Source organism: Pristiophorus japonicus, chromosome 8, assembly GCF_044704955.1.
Source record: "Pristiophorus japonicus isolate sPriJap1 chromosome 8, sPriJap1.hap1, whole genome shotgun sequence".
Classification (NCBI taxonomy): Eukaryota; Metazoa; Chordata; class Chondrichthyes; family Pristiophoridae; genus Pristiophorus; species Pristiophorus japonicus.
Window position 1 is genome coordinate 115,136,772 of NC_091984.1, and position 21,696 is coordinate 115,158,467.

The window sequence follows — 21,696 nt, forward strand, 5'->3', positions numbered from 1 at the left end:
TTTTCATAAGATGCGTAACCTAAATTAAAAATGTATTTAAATCATACTCTACTTTTAAGAAATGCAATTAGAAAAATGTATGAAATGAAAAAAAAATTTTCTTACTACCAGAATAGAATTTCTAAGCCAAGTGGTGTTAAGCACCATCTTGGCTATATTAAAGGAATTCCTCATCAGTTTCCTGCACAGGCTGCTGAGGAGGGTGGGTGGGGTGCTTGGGTTGCCGTGTGCTCCTTCCGCTGCAAACTCGACTTGTAAACCTGATGAAGTTTACATGGTAAACTATGATGCTTTAACAACAATTCATGTCTACTAATGTACACAGACTGTTTCATGACAAGAACAATGATGGAAAAATTCCTTAGAGAAGGAGCCACTGTAGAATGGAGGCTGTGGATCATTGGAAGAGGGAATCGATTTTTGGTGACCATTTTTAAAATTGTGCTCAACCCTCCCTCCCTACCCAATATGGATGGTTTGTGAGGGGGTAACTTTCAAAATTCACTATTTGTGGTAAAATAATAAACATGTTTCTTGAGAAATATGTTTAAAATTCACCATAAATAGCAAACAGCAGAAATATTACCCCATGATGAGTTGATTTGAAGTTGCGTTTTACTGTACAAAGAGGGATCTCTATTATCTCTGGGAGTTTCCTTCAGAGTGGAAAAAAACCCAAAATCTGATGTTGATTGGTCATCATCCCTTTCCACCTACATAACTGACTTTCCACTTTTCAGATGTTACTGCCACTAACCTCCCCCACCTCCTTTCATCATTTGCTTTGAATCTCTCCTCACTTACTTTGTGCTTGTCCTTAGAGTCAGAATAAAATGGCTTCACTTGACATGTGAAGCTAGGATGGACGCATTTTAAAATATTGCATAAACGCCATTTTGTTTGGGAACAATTGGGACTCTTGAATTGTTTAAAGGCAGTTGACTGCTCAACTTCAGTCACCATGCACTTTACCAAAAACGGTTACCAAAATAGCTGCCAGGCAACATTTAGCGGTCTTTCTTGACTTCGAAATCTAGCCAGGTAAGGCAATTAGGTGTTGAGGGCAACTGGATAAATTGGTGGCTTTTTAAACTATTTCCAACAGTATATTTCCTGACATGGTGAGCAAAGCCAAAGCATTAACAGTACTGTTCAGACCCAGTTCCCAATTAGATTTAAAAATTACAACACTGCACCTCCTAATCAGCTAGAAGTAAGTCCAGTGCTTGGTGCTGTCAGATACAGTAACTAACTATTGGACACAATGGTAAATGGGCCTTACATCCGTAAGACAAAGGTCCTCTACCAACCTGCCCCTGCCTCACAGTACTGCCCTCCCCTGATCATCAAAATTCATGACGAGGCCTTGGACAACATGGACCATTTTCCATACCTTGGGAGCCTACCGTCAAACAAGGGCATACGTCGATGACGAGTTCCAACACCGCCTTCAGAGTGCCAGTGCAGCCTACGGTCGCCTGAGGAAGAGTGTGTTTGAAGACCAAGACCTCAAACCTGGCACCAAGCTCATGGTCTACAGAGCAGTAGTGATACCTACCCTCCTATATGGTTCAGAGACATGGGCTATGTACAGCAGGCACCTCAAAACACTGGAGATGTACCATCAACGCTGCCTCCACAAGATCCTGCAAAACCATCGGCAGGATAGGCACACCAACGTCAGTGTTCTCGCTCAGACCAACATCCCTAGCACTGAAACACTGACCATGCTTGATCAGCTCTGTTGGACGGGCCACATTGTCCACATGCCCGATATGAGACTCCCAAAACAAGCGCTCTACTTGGAGCTTCGACATGGCAAACGAGTCCCAGGTGGGCAGAGGAAATGCTTCAAGGACACCCTCAAAGCCTCCTTGAAAAAGTGCAACATCCCCACCGATACCTCATAATCCCCGTCCCAGGACTGCTCAAAATGAAAGAAAAGCATCCAGGAAGGCGCCGAACACCTCGAGTCGCTTCGCCGGGAGCAAGCTGAAGCCAAGCGTAAACAGTGGATGGTGCACACGGCAACCCAAGCACCCCACTCACCCGTCCCTTCAACCACCGTCTGCCCCACCTGTGACAGAGACTGTAGGTCCCACACACTGGACTCATCAGCCACCTGAGAACTCATTTTTAGTGTGGAAGCAAGTCATTCTCGACTCCGAGGGACTGCCGAAGGAAGAAAGAAAGAAAGAAATGGGAAGTTTACAACTTGACTTTACACACTACCTGTATTAGGGTTCTGCTATGGGGAGATGCAGAGTGAAGCTCTAAATAGAGACTGGCTGCCCTTGCATATCTCCTAGGACTACTTGGGAGGTATTTTTCCTGCTCGCCTTTAGATGAGACAAAACCTTAGGAGAAAAGAGAATCTCATTCATGGCTGAGGCTGAACACACTGATCGCAACCTTGGTGTCATAATTGACCCTGAAATGAGCTTCCAACCACATAATCCACGGCATAACTATTTCCTCTGTAGCATCGCCCATCTTGACTTAACTATTCCAATGCACTCCTGGGTGGCTTCCCACGCTCTACCCTATGTAAACTTGAGATCATCCAAAACTTGGCTGCCCATGTCCTAACTTGCACGAAGTTCCATTCACCCATCAACCCTGTGCTCGCTGACCTGCATTGGCTTCCGGTTCAGCAATGCCTCGATTTCCAAATTTTCATCCTGGTTTACAAATCCCTCCATGGCCTCGTCCCTCCCTATCTCTGTAATCTCCTTCAGTCTCACAACTCCCGAGATGTCTGCGCTTCTCAAATTCTGCCCTCTTGAGCATCCCATTGGCGGCTGTGCCTTCTGTTGCCTAGGCCCCAAGCTCTGGAATTCCCTCCCTAAACCTCTCTGCCTCTTTCCTCCTTTAAGACACTCCTTAAAACCTACCTTTTTGATCAAGCTCTGTCCTAATTTCCCCTTGTGTGTCTTATAATAATATTGTAAAGCACCTAGGGATGTGTTACTATGTTAAAGGCCCGATGCAAATACAAGTTGTTGTTGTTGAGACACCATATCCCAAGAGATGGAACCACTGAGGTACCTGCATTTTTGTCCCTATTTATTAAACACAATTCCTTATTGATTTTCAGGAATACCGACAATAAAAAACACATTAACATTCCTCAGGATACTGTATAAAAGTTTTAGTTTTATAAAAAAAAACCTTGTGCTGCAAAAACATCAGGGTGACAGCTAATTGGCTTTCAATCTTTTAAACCTGTACAGAACCGCTCGTTTGCATTGCAGCTTTAACATCTTAAAAACAAGTTCTTTCTCCAATCCTGATTATTTAGCCGTCACTAAACATGAAATACTACCGCTGAAACAGTTAACTGAAAGATACATTTCAAGTCAAATGAGACAGTAGCATTCAGTCCAGTATCGAAAAATACACATACCAGTCTTGCGGCAGAAGTTTAAGGGGTTGGTCTATCACTCGGTAAGGCACTGTTACACTGACGGCAGCCCCTCCTGGTTGTACCTGGTCCTTTCGCCGTTGGATCAGGATTTCATTTTCTCGCTGGCACCCTTGCTTTTTCTTCTCATCAGATGGGAAAAACCTGATTAAGGAACATGACACATTATCAAAACAATTACAAATTCACTGCATTTCTCAACAAACTAGAAGGCAAACAAATAAACCATTCCCCATTAACATTAGATCTTTGTTACAAATTGGCACATTGATAGCACTCGTGCCTGAGTCAGAAGATTGCGGGTTCAAGCCCACTCGAAAACCAGGCTGACACTTTACTGCAGTATAGATGGAATGCTGTGTTGTGGGAGGTGCTGTTGGAAGACGTATTAGAGCGAGGCTTGTTTGTCTATTCAAGTGAATGTAAAATATCCCATGGCACTATTTGAAGACGAGCAGGGGAACTCTCTGTGGCCTGGTCAAAATGTATCTCTCAGCCAACACTGCCAAAACAGATTAACTGGTCATTTAACTTATTTGCTCTTAATGCGACCTTGCTATGTGCAAATTGGCTGCCGTATTTACCCACAAAGTAACAGTGGATACACTTTAAAAGTAATTTGTTAGCAATGAAGTGCTTTGGGATGCCCTGATGTGAAAAGTACTGAAGAAATGCAAGTTTTGTTTTTCTTTAAGGGGCACTTTACCAAGTCAATTTTATATACCTTTATTCAGGAGGTACACAAGAGGAATGCATGGAAAATAAATTCTGAAATGTAAAAAAATTAAAGATGCCTAGTTGCAAGTAAAATTTTTAAATCATAAGGACAGAAAAGAAAAGCTGAAGGAAAAATATTGGTCATGCAGTCAATTGTATTTCTGTATCCACAAAAACTATTTTACATGCCCCTAACTCTGTACTGAATTAAGCATCTGTGCAGTTCCCTCCTGAATGCTTCAGCTAAGTTAGCATGCACTGCACCATGTGAAAATATGGGCTCAATTTTGGCCATCACTTGCTTCAATTTTTTTTTTTTTTTTTTTTAAAAAGAGTCAGTTGGTTTTTCTGCTGCAAGTTAAAAAATGCCATTTTCCCCAATAAACTTGCTTCAGAGTAACTCAGTTAGGTACAATTTCTTTAGTTGAGTTTTTTTTCAAAAGGGGGTGTTCCCAGCCACTTATGCCAGTTTTGGCCATTTATGCTAATTTGGCCAGCTAAAACTTACTCCAAATCGACTTAGGTCAGCGTATGTGGCCAGCTCTGAAAAACATTGCGGGCAGTTAAGAATTCAGCGCAGATTAGTATATTTAAAGCACCAAGACTTACAAAGCACTAAACAAAGCACAAAAATAAGCATTCAATAATAAAAAAATATAAGGAAGCTGAGAGGACCTGCACCAAGACTTACAAAGCACTAATAAACCACAAAAATAAGCAATCAACAATCAATAACAAATAAAAAATAGAAGTCCTACCTTTATGCCAGAATCAAGCTTTTTTTTTAAAAAAAAAGCTCCCCGCCCCCCCCCCCCCAACATCAAAACTCTCCTCCACCTCCTCCGCCCCCCCCCTCCCCCCCCCACCACGCTGCCCCAAATCAAAACTCTCCTCACTAAACAAAGCACAACCATCAATAAATAAAAAATAAAACTCAAGTCCTACCTCGGCCCGAGAAGTCAGCGGGCCGGCCGGCTGGTGCGGGAGGCCACTTGGTCGGACTGCGAGCATCGGGTCCTGCTCACAGCCTGCAGGACACGCTGGGAGGGCGAGGAGCATTCGCGCAGACTCCACTGCACATGCGTGGAGCTGCCAGCAGTGCTTTCTGCGCTGGGCTGTTGCTCCGCCCTCCCACTGCACTATGTACGCTACGCTGGGACACCGGAGACTCGGCAGAGCGGGCAGGATGGGGCCACATTTTTTCGGCGCCGTTTCCAGCGTGCAAAGTTGGTGCATTTAGAGCAAGTGCGCCAAACAAAGGGGTTGGGGAAAATTGGGCCCCATATTCCATAAAACAACTTGCATTTATATATTGCATTTAACATAGCAAAACGTCCCAAGGTGCTTAACAAGAGCGATATTAATAAAAACATTTTTGATACTGAGCCATAGGATATATCAGAACAGATGACCAAAAGCTTGGTTAAAGAGGCAAGTTTTAAGGAGCATCTTAAAGGAGGAGAGAAAAGGAGAGAGGCGGAGAGGTTTAGGGAGGGAATTTCAGAGCTTAGGGCCAAGGCAGCTGATAGCATGGTTGCCAATGATGGAGCAATTAAAATCAGGGATGCACAAGAGGCCAGAATTGGAAGAGCACAGAGATCTCGAAGGCTTGTAAAGCATGAAAAGGCTTCTTCTCAAGATTTGTTTAGCTTATGGCCATGTAACTGGATTCGGTAAGATTCACTTTATTGAAACTCTCTTGGATTAAGTTCCTCTCTCTCTCTTTCTAATCTTGTTTTTCCCAATGAAGATAGAATAGGTGCAACTTTTAATGGGTTTCCATTACTCCTTAATTTAAAACCAAGAACTATTCTTGGACTTGCCTGTACATGTGGTATACCCAATACCTAATAGGGTACATGTTACCCAGAATATGTTATGGATCTAGTAATAATCTCCATCATTCTATTTGTCCTTGTAGCTTGCTATCTATTATGATGAAGCTTTCAACTTTTGGTCAATAAGCACAGACAAGATTTTTACTGATGCATTATATTTAATGATTTTCTTTTTGAATAAGATCTGCTTTGTTCTTTAGTACCAATGTGGATTTGATTTTTTTGCAACAAGCACAATATGCTATCCATCTGCTCACTTAAGCCTCTGCAGATCTCATAATTGTCTTTCTAATGTGGTATAATCCATTACCTACCCAGTGACAGTTGATGTCTGACTCTTTGTAAGCAGATCTGGCATGTGTCACTGATTTTTGATAGTTCAGTTTTCAATGACAATATCCCAATGTCAAATTTTAAAAAAAACACTAAATTGTGTGCAGGGTGCTTTGAAAGTGCACTCCAACATTAGGGTATTCCATATTAACAGGCTGACAAGAGCTTGGAAGTCAAGCAGGATGCAGAAAAGTTTTGTGACAACGTTCCTCTACATCAAAAACATGAAAAGGGTTTTTGATTTTGCAATGGGTTAGCATAAATTTTAACTGTGAAAACTTTGTTCAATCCGGCAAGGAATTAATGGCAGAGCAAAGGAACCATTTGATTATCCAAGGGCCAAGTTACATATCACATCAGAGGATTGGGGGGCGGGGGTGTAAAGGAGAACGTTATGGCTAAAGCAGTATTTCTTAAAAGGGCACTTCCCCTTTGTCATTAACAGCTTTGACTGCAGTATGTGACACATAGGACAAAGGCTCAGAACAATTTCGAGGAGCTGAATGGCCTACTCTTATTCCTATGGCAGTGAAAATGTTACCAGATGGATGAAGCTTTTTAAGGAACAAAATTCAGTATGCTCCTTGGGCAGGTGTATTTTTGATAATGTGCCATACAGACCTTCATGTTTTTGCACATGTAAACAACATGAATATTGAACCCTGCAACGCACACACCTAAAAATACGGAGACCATTGTCAGGCGAAAATCGAACTTCAAATCCAAAATAGTATTACCCACTAATACCAAAATATTAGTTCTCTCACTAATCAGCAGCAGTCAAAAAAATCACCAAGATAAATTCTATTACAATACTTTTTGCTGCTCGTCATTATGGGTACATCATTTGTTCAACCTCAGAAAACAGAATGTTTCCTTCTTGGTGTACCAAGCATCAGGCCGTGTCAGTAAAATCCAAGTATCTAATTTAGCATCTACTAAAAGGATGACACATAATCTGCTGTGCACCACTAACGTACGTGTGAGAAAGCATTTTTGCTTCCTGCAAGGAGCAAATCATACTTGGTGCTCAAGAATTTGATAATGAGATGGTAATTTCTTCAAATCATAACTAAGGTTGTTTGTGTTACTGATCCTGTGAAGGCTTAATGTCAAACAGAAGAGCTCAAAGCAGCTGCATTACTAGGCAGAGCACTGAAGACGTGGTGCACTAGCAATTTATGGATTGAAGCAAATAAGCAATTCAACTGGTTTTTCACACGAGGATAAAAGCCCATATACCTAAAGTGAGTATAGTCGAGATAGCATGCAGAACCTTTAATTAACCCTTGCGCTATGCCGAAAACAAGAATCCAAAGATCACCCTCCCTGCATCATACTGGCATTTCCAATTGTCACAGCCTTCTCAAGTGAGACAGACACCTGGCATTTAAGTATGGAAAATCTGGGGTTCTGGAATTTGCACTCACCAGGAACTAGATAAACATTGACTAACCTCATTCTACTCATGCAGCATTAAAAGCATTAGAATGTTCATTATATTTTTCAGTAGATACGTGCAAGACATATAGGCCTGGAGGCTCAGCTGCCATTGCCTCATTTTATAGGGCTAATCTGGTAGCTAGTGTTGGGAAGCAGGGTAGGGGTCTTTTAATCTGTGCTGGGAAGTTGCATTGGCATCAACTGCCCTGGCCACTTCACGCCATTGCTGCTGAGCTGCTCTCTTTGGGAGCCTGCATTGCTCTGGATGAAATAGTGCCTTCGTCCGCTGCCTAATTTCATCCACAAGCACTTGTGCAGCTTCAGTGAACCTTGGAGTTCTTTGCCCCCTTGCAGACCTCAAGAGACATTCTTACAGTTGAAACATTTTACATCTGTTGCTAAAATCAATTTTGGGTGCAGTGTTTCCTTGAAGCTGCTGCTGGCCTTTAAAATCATGCAGGAAAATGCTAGTTCCCAAATGGTGAGCTCCGAATTGGAGGTTTTGTTAGTAATAGGAGCTCACTATGAAGATTACAAATAGGTTGACTGTGGAAACTATGACAGGTCAGCCACTGCCTGTTGGGCAGGCACAAATCACGCTTGACCATACTTCTGTTTATGATTTTGCCGGAGTCCCTCTGAAGCTTTATTCCATTACTCTAGGCTAAAGCTGAACCCAGGTTAAAATGGTACATACAGACAGCGTTTTTAAACTCACTTGTCTCCATAATATACAGGATTGACTTGAGCTTGCACATCCACCGAATAATAATTTTGATGAAATGTTCCAATATTTTTCATGTTAAATATGAACTAGTTACAGCAGCAGATATTTTAAGTCTGACCCCACTGCAGCACAGCATATAGTCTAATACTGATTACAGCTACAGCAATGTAATACAATAAGTTCTCAACTGACAATTCCCCATACTGTAAATACAGTATTTTGGTTTGAAAGTATATACAAATTCCTTCAAGTCTCAGAGACGCAACCTATTCACAGGTTATATATGATTATGATACAGAAATTGGGAAAGAGACAGTTTTGACCAGTTGAACATGTGCTGTACAATTGTTACAAGTAAATGGGTGCCTAACAGTACTCATCATTTTTACTGTCACTCAATTATGCAACTGGTAAATCCTAACATATTAAAATTATTTCATGTGTTATTCAGAAGAATGTGGCAATATGTACACTTTTATTCATTACATTTAAGACGTTATTACAAAGGCAAACAGAAAAATAAGTAAATTAGAATCATAGAATGGTTACAGCCCGTCGAGCCCCTGCCGGCTCTCTGCAAGAGCACCTCGGCTAGTCCCATAGCCCTGCAATTTTTTTCTTTCAGGTACTTATCCAACTCGCTTTTGAAAGCAGTGATTGACTCTGCCTCCACCACCCTTTCAGGCAGTGCATTCCAGATCCTAACCACTCGCTGTGTAAAAAAGATTTCCTCATGTCGCCTTTGTTTCTTTTCCCAATCACCTTAAATCTGTGTCCTCTGGTTCTCGACCCTTCTGCCAATGGGAAGTTTCTCTCTATCTACTCTTTCCAAACCCCTCATGATTTTGAACACCTCTATCAAATCTCCTCTCAAACTTCTTTGCTCTAAGGAGAACAACCCCAGCTTCTCCAGTCTATCCACGTAACAAAAGTCGCTCATCCCTGGAATTATTCTCGTAAAACATTTCTGCACCCATCCCAAGGCCTTCACATCCTTCCGAAAGTGCGGTGCTCAGAATTTGACAATACTCCAGTTGAGGCTGACCAGTGTTTTATACACGTTGATCATAATTTCCACGCTTTTGTACTCAAGACCTCTATTCATGAAGCCCAGGAACCCATCAGCTTTTTTAACCACTTTCTGCCCTGCCACCTTCAACAATTTGTGCACAAATATCCCTACATCTCTCTGTTCATGCACCCCGTTTAGGATTGTACCCGTTCGTTTATATTTCCTCTCCTCATTCTTTCTACCAAAATATATCACTTCACACTTTTCGGTATTAAATTTCATCTGCCACATGTCTGCCCATTCCACCAGCCTATCTATGTCCTCTTGAAGTCTATCACTATCCTCAGCACTATTGACTATACTTCCAAGTTTTGTGTCATCTGCAAATTTTGAAATTGTGCCCTGTACACCCACATCCAAGTCATTAATGTATATCAAGAAAAGCAGTGATCCAAGTACCGACCCTTGGGGAATACCACTGTATAACTTCTTCCAGTCCGAAAAACAACCGTTCACCACTACTCTCAGTTTCCTGTCACTTAGCCAATTTCTTATCCATGCTGCCACTGTCCCTTTTATTCCATGGGCTTCAACTTTTTAACCAAAGCTTCAACTAAGCCTATTGGTCGAATGCCTTTTGGAAATCCATGTACACCACGTCAACCACATTACCCTCATCAACCCTCTCTGTTACCTCATCAAAAAACTCGATCAAGTTGTTAAACATGATTTGACTTCAACAAATCTATGCTGGTTTTCCTTAATTAATTCACACTTGTCCAAGTGACTGTTAATTTTGTCCCTGATTATTGTTTCAAAAAGCTTCCCAACTACTGATGTTAAACTGATCGTCCTACATAGTTGCTAGGTTTATCTTTACACCCTTTTTTGAACAAGGGTGTAACATTAGCAATTCTCCAGTCCTCTGGCACAACCCCAGTTTCTAAGGTGGATTGGAAGATTATGGCCAGTACCTCCATGATTTCTTCCTTCATTTCCCTCAGTGTCCTAGGACGCATCCCATCCGGTTCTGGTGACTTATCTATTTTAAGTACAGACAGCCTTTCTACTACCTCGTCTTAATCGATTCTTATCCCATCAAGTATCTCCTCTACCTCCTCCTTTACTATATCCATGGTAGCATCGTCTTCCTTGGTGAAGACAAATGCAAAGTCATTCAGTACCTCAGCCATACCCTCTGCTTCCATGCAAAGCTCTCTTTTTTGGTCCTTAATCGGCCCCACCGCTCTTCTTACTACCCATTTACTATTTATTTTAATTTTAATTTCTCATGGAGCAACTGGCCCCACCACATGGTAAAGAGGATACAACAAACAGTAAAGCAAGGCCTCTGGGGAAGAAATGAAGAGCGTAAAGGAGACAGCTCATCACTGTAATCATAAGCACAAGACTGCTTCCAGAAGTCCCTGTGTCCTTGCATGCTCTCAAGCTCACCAATCAAATGCACAAAACAAGTGACCACTTGTTTATTTTACTGAGTAAAATATCAGTTTCTAAACTCCAATAGCTTACTGACCAGCAGCAAATAGGCTATTATGAAAATTAGATTCTCATAATTCCTTCTCTTTGTACTCTATTTCCACAAGAACATAAGGGGATAGTGCGGGAAGGTGGAGTTGAGGTAGAAGATCTGCCATGATCTTAGTGAATGCCGGAACAGGCGCGAAGGGCCGAATGGTCTACTGCTGCTCTTATTTCTTATGTACTAGTTCCAGATCTGAGGCCGGCTACATAGAATTAAAAATAAGACATGCTTAAATTTACTGCATTTGTATCAAGTCATATAGCTAAAAACTAATGCTAGCTCAAGGGCCTGCAATAATGAGTCAACATTATATTTGGCTGCGATTGTTTAAGAGAACGTTTCATCTTGGTATACACGATTTTCCAGATGGTGGCCAGCCTATATGGAGAGAGGCAGCTCACATTACCCAACAGTGATAGTAGCCCATTAAGACTAAATACTGCAGCAGCAGTATACCATAAATGCAGACTAAGGCTAATTTAACTGAAGGGGTGCTGAAATGCCTATCCTTGGCATTTCTCAGTAGCAAGGTACATTTATTCAACAGCTTTATAAACTGCCATTTAAAATCATGCATACACAATTGAAGCAGTACTTATAACACAACATGATGACGGCTTGGAGTCCCAATTCTGAAATGGTGAAAAGGTTCAGGAGAAATCGGGTCAACAGCATCTTTTGAGGAAAATAAAGGAAACAAAAACAAACCACTGATGCTTGGTTGTGGTCTGGCATCACATCCTAAAAGTTTAATTATTTTTAATTGCATATCACTCCCATAAATTAAAAAAATAAAATTACAACAGACATTTGACAATCAATTTTAGATTCAAGAATGAATTTGGTTGCAATTTTAAATTACACAGAGCTGACAACCTTCATCCCAAAGCAGTGCTTATATAGGTTTTACGCAATTGAGTTCTTCAAAGAGTTAGATAAGATTGATAAATGATGCATCGTTGAATATACTGTAACCTCTACAGAACTATGCAAAGACAATGACCGATTTCATGCTCGGCATGCAATAGTGCTTTTGTGCTCTCAGCATTCACCAGTGTCACATCTATGAGACATCTGTCCTGATTACTGCGATCTCGGACTATATCCCAATGTTATACCACCCAATATACGCAAATAGATAAAAGGTTTCAATGAAATTTTCAGTAGGAAAAGAATGAAATGAAAAGTACCCATTTGGGACATTATACTGTAGTATATCACTTATATTTTAGCAAACCGTTACATCTTCCTTTAATCAGCCTCCTGTACTCACTTTGTTTAACTGGAAAGACTAAATTGTTTATCCCATCTCTGAATGCACAACCACGCTGCCTTTGATTGAACTGATAGGTGGTTCTATAGCAGCAGGTAGCCCTCTGGTGTAACTTGGTGCTGTCAACAACTCACCACCTGAAGAACTGTTATAAGCAGAGGGGATCTCAATAAAGATACCCAGCCTGCAACACATCATAACTCAATTTACAAATTTGCACCTCAACCAATCTTTATCAAAATAAGCTACATCTTGTATTAAATGCATTATCTATACCATAATTTAAGATTCCCTGATAAAAGTTTAAAAATAAACCTACTTAGTTCAGCAAGAGTGAATCCATCCCATAAAAAATTCCAAGAATCACTGCATTTAGATAAAAAAAATGTTATGGCCCATTGAATACAATGAGACTGTAAATACTTCAGCAACATTTATTTTCTAATGCATACACAAGTCTAAAAATCATAAAATACATATTGCACTATTAGCTGTTTGTGTTTACTCAGTCTCTGGGGAAAAGGCCAACCAGATTAGAGTATTAAGATAGCATTATGTGCAGGAGAATGCACTCAAATTCAGTGAGATGTTTTCAGGATTGTTCTGTGAAAGTACATGGATATACAGGATAGGATTAAATAACACACAGTAGATCTGTTATGAGTTGACAGCCGAAACTATTTCATGTAACTAGGTCATTTTGAATGAAAGAAATATAATGGATCCATAAGTGCCCAAGTCTTTGGAGTGGGACTTGATCCCACAACCTACTGACTTAGGCAAGGGTGCTACCCACCGATTTCAATCACCTCTGGGATTTCCTCCTGCCTCCCTTCTCTCTGGATGGTGCTAACTCTTTCTGGGTTGCAATTCCACAAGAGTTGACCATTTCCTTGTACCGAGCTCATGCACGATGCAGACAATACGGGCTATTGGACTGTGGAAGCTGAGCTCTCACTTGATGGTCGCTCTCACGCACACAAGCCAAAAGGAGCCACTTGACAGTGAGAAGTGGGAAGTCCGACCATCCTCGGCTCCTTCGCTCTCCGACCTTGTGCTCCAGTCTCTTTGTGCTCCCGCTCCATTGCCACGGCAATCCCGCAGCAGGTGCAAGATATTGCGAGATCACTTTGCATTCGTGAGGAGGAGGAGGAAGGGGGTCCAAGGTGACGGAGCCAATCAATGCAACAAGGACCAGCGGGCACAGTTAGCACCTCTCCACCCTCCCAAGTTAGTCATTGCTAAGGTAGAGAGGTCCACCCCCCACATTGCCCCCTGCTGCGGATTCCTGCAGAGTCAGTCAGTCAGTGTCTTACTGGCACGGTCAAGGCTCCTTTATGCTTTACAAAGAAAAAACACGAGTTTTCTGAGGCAAAACGTGAGATTAAGAGTTGGGGGGGGCGGGGGAGGGTTTCCATTAAAAATCGCTGTCTCGCAAATCACGAGAGTGGGCATTACTGCCATTATCCGGATTCTCAATTGTCTGTAAAAACACAGAATTGGGAGAAATCAGGAGAGGAGCAGGACTCAGGGCTACCTGCAACTCTTGAAAGGACAAAACCTCTTGCTATCAAGTTAAAAGAGTCAATCTTACACTGAAATCAGCAAGCAAAGTAAATCCCTAGCAACAGAGGCTTGCTCGTGGGCATGTCTGACCTGGACTTCCAAAAGGCATCTGACAAGGTGCCGCATAAAAGCTAACTGCACAACATAAAAGTTCACAGGGTTGGGGGTAATATATTAGCTTGGATAGAGGATTGGCTAACTAACAGAAAACAGAGAGTCGGGATAAATGGTTGGCAATCAGTAACTAGTGGGGTGCCGCAGGGATCAGTGCAGAAGAGACTGAGTATAACGTAGCCAAGTTTGCTGACGATACAAAGATAGGAGGAAAAGCAATGTGTGAGGAGGACACAAAAAATCTGGCAGATGGAATATAATGTTGGAAAGTGTGAGGTCATGCATTTTGGCAGAAAAAAAAAATCAAAGAGCAAGTTATTATTTAAATGGAGAAAGATTGCAAAGTGCCGCAGTACAGCGGGACCTGGGGGTACTTGTGCATGAAACACAAATGGATAGTATGCAGGTACAGCAAGTGATCAGGAAGGCCAATGGAATCTTGGCCTTTATTGCAAAGAGGATGGAGTATAAAAGCAGGGAAGTCTTGCTACAGCTGTACAGAGTATTGGTGAGGCCACACCTGGAATACCGCGTGCAGTTTTGGTTTCCGTATTTATGAAAGGATATACCTGCTTTGGAGGCAGTTCAGAGAAGGTTCACTAGGTTGATTCCAGGGATGAGGGTGTTGACTTATGAGGAAAGGTTGAGTAGGTTGGGCCTCTACTCATTGGAATTCAGAAGAATGAGAGGTGATCTTATCGAAACAAAGAATATGAGGGGGCTTGACAAGGTGGATGCAGAGAGGATGTTTCCACTGATGGGGGAGACTAGAACTAGAGGGCATGATCTTAGGATAAGGGGCCACCCATTTAAAACAGAGATGAGGAGAAATTTCTTTTCTCAGAGGGTTGTAAATCTGTGGAATTCGCTGCCTCAGAGAGCTGCGGAAGCTGGGACATTGAATAAATTTAAGACCGAAATAGACAGTTTCTTAAACGATAAGGGGATAAGGGGTTTATGGGGAGCGGGCAGGGAAGTGGAGCTGAGTCCATGATCAGATCAGCCGTGATCTTATTGAATGGCGGAGCCGGCTCGAGGGGCCATATGGCCTACTCCTGTTCCTATTTCTTATGTTCTTATGAACAATTTAGTCATCCTTAGTCTAAGGATCTTTTGCTTATTCTTCTCAAGGCACCATATGGCAATGGATTATTTTTAACCTTTACTGTGTGAAGAGAAGATCTTTTGTATATGGCCCAGCAGGCATCAGAGTTTCCAAACTCAAGTAAACAGCTGTTTGTTTATTTATTTATTTAATAAGGGCTAAAAATATAACTATTATCTTCCAATTTTTCCCGACTATCCATCAATGGAAACAAAAAGCACCACTGCCCCCGATTCTGGCACATTATCAAGATTCCACTCCATTTTTATCTCCTTTAATTTCAGTTACATTTAGAAATAACACACCAAAGGAAAGTAACAGATGGCGTCAGTATGAAGTGAGAGACACCACTGTGCTATTCATACTTTCCAACTCAAGAAATGCACTAAAGTACAAACACTTCATTACCTGTGATCAATGTAATTTCTAAAGTCCTTTGAAAATTTGTAACACTATAGTTTATCAATAATAAAGACCTATTAATACAAAATGTATCAAAATGGCAAAAGAAAAATATTTAAAATAAACTATTACCATAACAGTTCACACTGAGACTGCTTTTCCCATGTGCCTTAAAGGAGTCATGTACACTGCATGCCTAGATAAAGCAGTCTAAAATCCCCTTCAAAAAAAAATATTGAATAAACAAGCTTTGCTTTATAGGATTTCAGGCTTGGTTTTTCCCTGTATGCACCAAATAGTCTACCTCTAACATAGCTTCTTCTACTTTCAAACACCAACCCTTCTTTTGTAATGGCCACATAAAATGTACCAAATTTACAGACATATCTGCTGTATGTGCCGAACATGACACTTTAATACACCAACTATTCAGGCATCAAATCAATATCATAATCATGAACTATTGCCTGTACTGCAGCAGTCAACATTAAAAATCTTGCAGGGTAGTGGACAGAGTAGCGGGGTTGGCAAACAGGCATTCCACCTTTCGGAGCCAAGCTTGAATAAAGCTTTGACCGATCAGTCTCTCTGTTCCAGGTGTAGGTGCTCTATGTAACCTGAGTCTGGGCAATTTCTATCTAAAACTGGTCATGGCACAAATCCTCAGCCTCACTTAGAAAGGTTGCAAGAATGGAAAAATAAAAATTCATGCTGATACAGTAGAAGGTGTAAGATTCAGGTTGAGATAATAGCACATTGTTTGACAGGGTAGAGAGTGAGTTACCTGCATCTGAACTATGTTTTCAGTGAGCTGACTGTGCCTGATGTTGAAACTGAGTGCCCAAAGTTCCATTCCCCATTCTTGAAGATCCTCACTACGATACGTCTCTCCCATTTTTAAAAAAATGACAATTTATTTCTATATTTTGGGACAGAAAGAGTTAACATCCTGACCAACTTCCTACCTTAGAGGTGCCAGTTTTCTTTCTCTACCAGATGGCTTAACTGATAGCTGAAACTCATGGTGTTAAAGAGTTGCAGGGTAGTTCCTGCATACCACTGTTTTGTGGGGCAATGTTCTAGTACCTGTACATCAAAGCACAGGGCTACCAGTTAAAGATCTTTTCCAAATTTCATAAACAGAGGTGGTTGAAAAGAATTGCCATCCTTGAACTTAGACGTCAATGCTGAAACAAAATCTTACACAGTTCCAACAACAAAACAGCAGCTTAGATGACAATTGCCATTTAAATCTAAACTATCTACATTTGCACATGCTGAACATATTTCGCTGTCTCTAAAACTACAAGGCAGTAAAATGGTGCAAAAGGGAGAATTATTTGCTTTGATTCTTAGTCTATTAACATTCTGACACACGTTGAATTATTGCAGCGTAAAGGTGCTAAAAGAAAGCATTTCAGCTCCTCAAAATATCACACAGGTAACTGAATTTGCAATGTAAGTCACCCATTTTACCAAAAAAGATAAGCAGCAGTTTAACAATTATGATAAAAACAAATAAAAATACTCATGGAAAACGAGGAAAATTGTATTTTTTGAATAAACTTTAAGACATACATAAAAAAATTTAAATGACAGATTTCAACATGTTTAGCATCCCTTCCTTATGGTTGTAAAATAGCCATTTTCAAACTGATTTTACTTGCTTTAACAAGTTTAGCATACCCAGTCTATCTGCAGTGCAAGTTTAACATTCTCAATCTGTATGCAGCGCAAGAGCTGTCAAAACATCACGAAGAGCAAGAAATTTAGACGGCCATCTGCCTTAGAACATGTCACCCTTCAATCCAAACTGAATGTTCAGAATACTTGTAAAACTGCCTTCTCAAGGAATAGATTTCCCTTGTCTACTGTGCTTCTCAGAACATTTGCCAAAAACAGCACTAAAGCGAGGCAGATTTACAACACTTGTATGAAAGCTGCTAACTATATCCTGATTAAAACTGAAAAGCAACAACCTGCAGAAAAGCAGAAGTAGGAGCCAAAAGGTGGTTACCCAGGTAATGTGTGCTTCTTCATATTAGAATGTCTAGCTACATCACTATGATTACAGATGGCATTTGACAGCTTGCTATTGCTTGAAGTAGGATTAGCTGTACAGTACTTATCAACACGGTGTACAACCAATTTACTACAGGACAGAGTGTCATCACTAATGAAGTCTCATAATTAGTGGTTTAACACCCACCATAAATGCTTTAAGGGGTCATTTCCATTTACTCATGTCTTGAAGCTGCATCAGGAAAATTACACGATTACTACATTGACTACAAAGAAGTCTTGCTGAATTCTTTGGTGTTTAATTAGTTTCCTGTGATGCTCATCATCAAACCTAAGCAAGCACTATGGGCACCTTTAACAATCTAGTATATGTGCAAATGAAGGGTTAAAATTCACTTTGTGATGCATATGGAGCAGGCATCACACTTCAAACAGGTAAAAAAAAAGAAAATAAATGTCTCGAGAGCTAGTCACTCGTTGCTCATTTACATTACAACTGGAAGATAAGATTATCTACGGCTGAGAAAGGGTCAATTGGAATTCTCTGTTCGTAAATGACATCAGTTTTTAAAAAGTACATAAGAACATAAGAAATAGGAACAGGAGTAGGCCATACGGCCCCTCGAGCCTGCTCCACCATTCAAATAAGATCATGGCTAATCTGATCATGGACTCAGCTCCAGTTCCGCACCCTCTCCCCATAACCCAGTATCATTTAAGAAACTGTCTATTTCTGTCTTAAATTTATTCAGTGTCCCAGCTTCCACAGCTCTCTGAGGCAGCGAATTCCACAGATTTACAACCCTCTGAGAAAAGAAATTTCTCCTCATCTCTGTTTAAAATGGGTGGCCCCTTATCCTAAGATCATGCCCTCTAGTTCTAGTCTCCCCCATCAGTGGAAACATCCTCTCTGCATCCACCTTGTCAAGCCCCCTCATATTCTTCGTTTCGATAAGATCACCTCTCATTCTTCTGAATTCCAATGAGTAGAGGCCCAACCTACTCAACCTTTCCTCATAAGTCAACACCCTCATCCCTGGAATCAACCTAGTGAAGCTTCTCTGAACTGCCTCCAAAGCAGGTATATCCTTTCGTAAATATGGAAACCAAAATTGCACGCAGTATTCCAGGTGTGGCCTCACCAATACCTTATATAGCTGTAGCAAGACTTCCCTACTTGTATACTCCATCCTCTTTGCAATAAAGGCGAAGATACCATTGGCTTTCCTGAACACTTGCTGTACCTGCAGACTATCCTTTTGAGTTTCATGCATGTACCCCCAGGTCCCGCTGTACTGCGGCACTTTGCAATCTTTCTCCATTTAAATAATAACTTGCTCTTTAAGTTTTTATGAACTCTTCATAATTTGCAAATCAACTTCAGAAACATGGAGACAATCCAAAGGAAATTCCTCGAGAGGAATAAGCTATCGGAGAAAATATGGAGTTATTGCATTAATGAGAAAATCAATAAATGGTGACTTGGACTCGAACTATCACTGGAGAGAGACAACAACGGAATTTGCTGCTGACGACAGGAAACACAATGTAAAGGCATAGTCGAGAACAAAGCTTTATATACAGCAGGGTAGGCGGAAGCGATGGGATGTGGAGCAAGTCACCTGTCCACTCAGGGCATGAATTTCTGAGAACGGTATCACCAGATGGATTCCCTGTAGGTGACATTAATATATCTTACTTATATATAGAATTTGAACAAATGAAGGAGGATCCTATTTGTCAAGATTTCAGAAGGAAATATGACATAAGTATCCTTTGTAACTCTCATACAATGCAGGTATGAAGGAAACTTTCTGTATAATTAATAATGTGAAAGGTTTCTTTATGTCATAATTACGATATCAGCACTAACCCATAGCCATTTCCACTTGAGTTCTAACGTGCATTTTTCACTGAAGCCTCGAAGGAATGGGCCCGAGAGTATGTATTGATGCTGCTGGATAAATTAGCTCAACAATTCTTTCTAAATTACGTTCTTTGCTGAATACCAGGCATTTCAACTGTAAAGGGAATGATCCTTGCTGAGGTGTGGAGCAGCAACATGGCCTTCAATTAGTACATCCCAATGCAAAGCATATTTTATGTCAGAAAATAAATCACAGTTAATACAATTCATGAAGTGCTTGCCAAGCAAGCCAAGAAACATTGCCACCTGAAAGTCACTCATGCGCCTCATCAGTGGGATGGAGCAGTGGAATTGCCTGTATCTGCAAACTCCATTTAAAAAGAAAATCCTATGTATTTTAGCTAAAGACTTCAATGTTCACATGTGCGTAAAACAAATTAAAGAAACTTTACATTGCTTAAGCATCCCAATCTTAATCACTAACACATTTCTCAAAATTGAAAGAATATTATTTATTGAAATCCTTCAGTTACATTGCCAAATTTAGGTTACTACCAAAGAAGTGCTGGACTAATAATGCCCAGTTCTATAAGTCAATTTATGGCTTAGAGGACGAGACTGGGGAATTAATAATGGGAAACAAGGAAATGGCAGAGACTTTAAACAAATCTTTTGTATCTGTCTTCACGGTAGAAGACACTAAAAGCATCAAATAGTAGAAAATCAGGGGGCAAAAGGGAGGGAGTAAATTAAAACAATTATCAATAGAGAAATAGTACTTGGCAAACTAATGGGACTATAGGCTGACAAGTCCTCTGGACCAGATAGCCTGCATCCTAGGATCTTAAAAGACGTGGCTGCAGAGATATTGGATGCATTGGTTGCAATCTTCCAAAATTCTCTAGATTTTGGAAAAGTCCCAGCGGATTGGAAAAATGCAAATGTAACACCCCGATTCAAGAGAGGGAGACAGAAAACAAGAAACACTAAGCCAGTTAAGCCGAACATCAGGGGAAAATGCTGGAATCCATTACTAAGGAAGTAGCAGCAGGACATTTAGAAAATCATGTTAGAGGGTTGTAAATCTATGGAATTCTCTGCCCCAGAGAGCTGTGAAGGCTGGGACTTTGAATATATTTAAGACTGATACACAGATTTTTGAGCGCTAAGGGAGTAAAGGGTTATGGGGTGCGGACAGGGAAGTGGAGCTGAGACCATGATCAGATCAGCAATAATCTTACCGAATGGCGGAACAGGCTCGAGGGGCCAAATGGCCTACTCCTGCTCCTATTTCTTATGTTCTTAATCAAGCAGAGTCAACATGGTTTTATGAAAGGGAAATCATGTTTGACAAATTTATTATAGAGTTCTTTGAGGATAATAATGAGCAGGGTGGATAAAGGGGAACCAGTAGATGTAGTGCATTTAGATTTCCAAAAGGCATTTGATAAGATGCCACAAAAAAGGTTACTCCATAAGAAAAGAGCTCATGGTGTTGGGGGTAATATATTAGCATGGATAGAGGATTGGCTGACAAACAAAAAAGGGAGTCAGGATAAATGGGTCTATTAAAGATGGCAAACTGTAACTAGTGGGATGCCACAGGGATTAGTGCTGGGGCCTCAACTATTTACAATCTATATTAATGACTTGGATGAAGAGACCGAGTTTATTGCAGCCAAGCTTGCTGACAGTACAAAGATAGGTGGGAAAGCAAGTTGTGAGGAGGACACAAAGACTCTGCAAAGGGATATAGATAGGTTAAGTGAGTATGCAAACATTTGGCAGATGGAGTATAATGTGGGAAAATGTGAGGTTATCCACTTTGGTAGGAAGAACATAAGAACATAAGCAATAGGAACAGGAGTAGGCTATACGGCCCCTCGAGCCTGCTCTGCCATTCAATAAGATCATGACTGATCTGATCATGGACTCGGCTCCACTTCCCCGCCCGCTCCCCATAACCCCTTATCGTTTAAGAAATGGTTTAAGAATAGAAATGTAAAACATTATTTAAATGGAGAGAGACTACAGAATGCAGCAGTACAGAAAGATCTGGGTGTCCTCGTACATGAAACACAAAAAGTTAGCATGTACGTACAGCAAGTAATTAGGAAGGCGAAAGGAATGTTGGCCTTTATTGCAAGGGCGATGGAGAATAAAAGTAGGGAAGTCTTGCTACAACTGTACAGGTGAGACCACACCTAGAGTACTGTGTACAATTTTGGCCTCCTTATTTAAGGAGGGATATACTTGCATTAAAGGCAGTACAGAAAAGGTTCACGAGGTTGATTCCTGGAATGAAGG

At 40.9% G+C, this 21,696-nt stretch overlaps 1 protein-coding gene across 1 annotated transcript in view; it reads right to left on the reverse strand.

The window, feature by feature from the left end:
* cdc73 (cell division cycle 73, Paf1/RNA polymerase II complex component, homolog (S. cerevisiae)) overlaps positions 1 to 21,696 on the reverse strand; it is a 472,921-nt gene that overhangs the window by 26,148 nt on the left and 425,077 nt on the right. Inside the window, exon 14 of the mRNA XM_070887326.1 lies at positions 3,407 to 3,568. Within this exon, the coding sequence (XP_070743427.1) occupies positions 3,407 to 3,568 (162 nt within the window). The remainder of the gene's footprint in view (positions 1 to 3,406; positions 3,569 to 21,696) is intronic.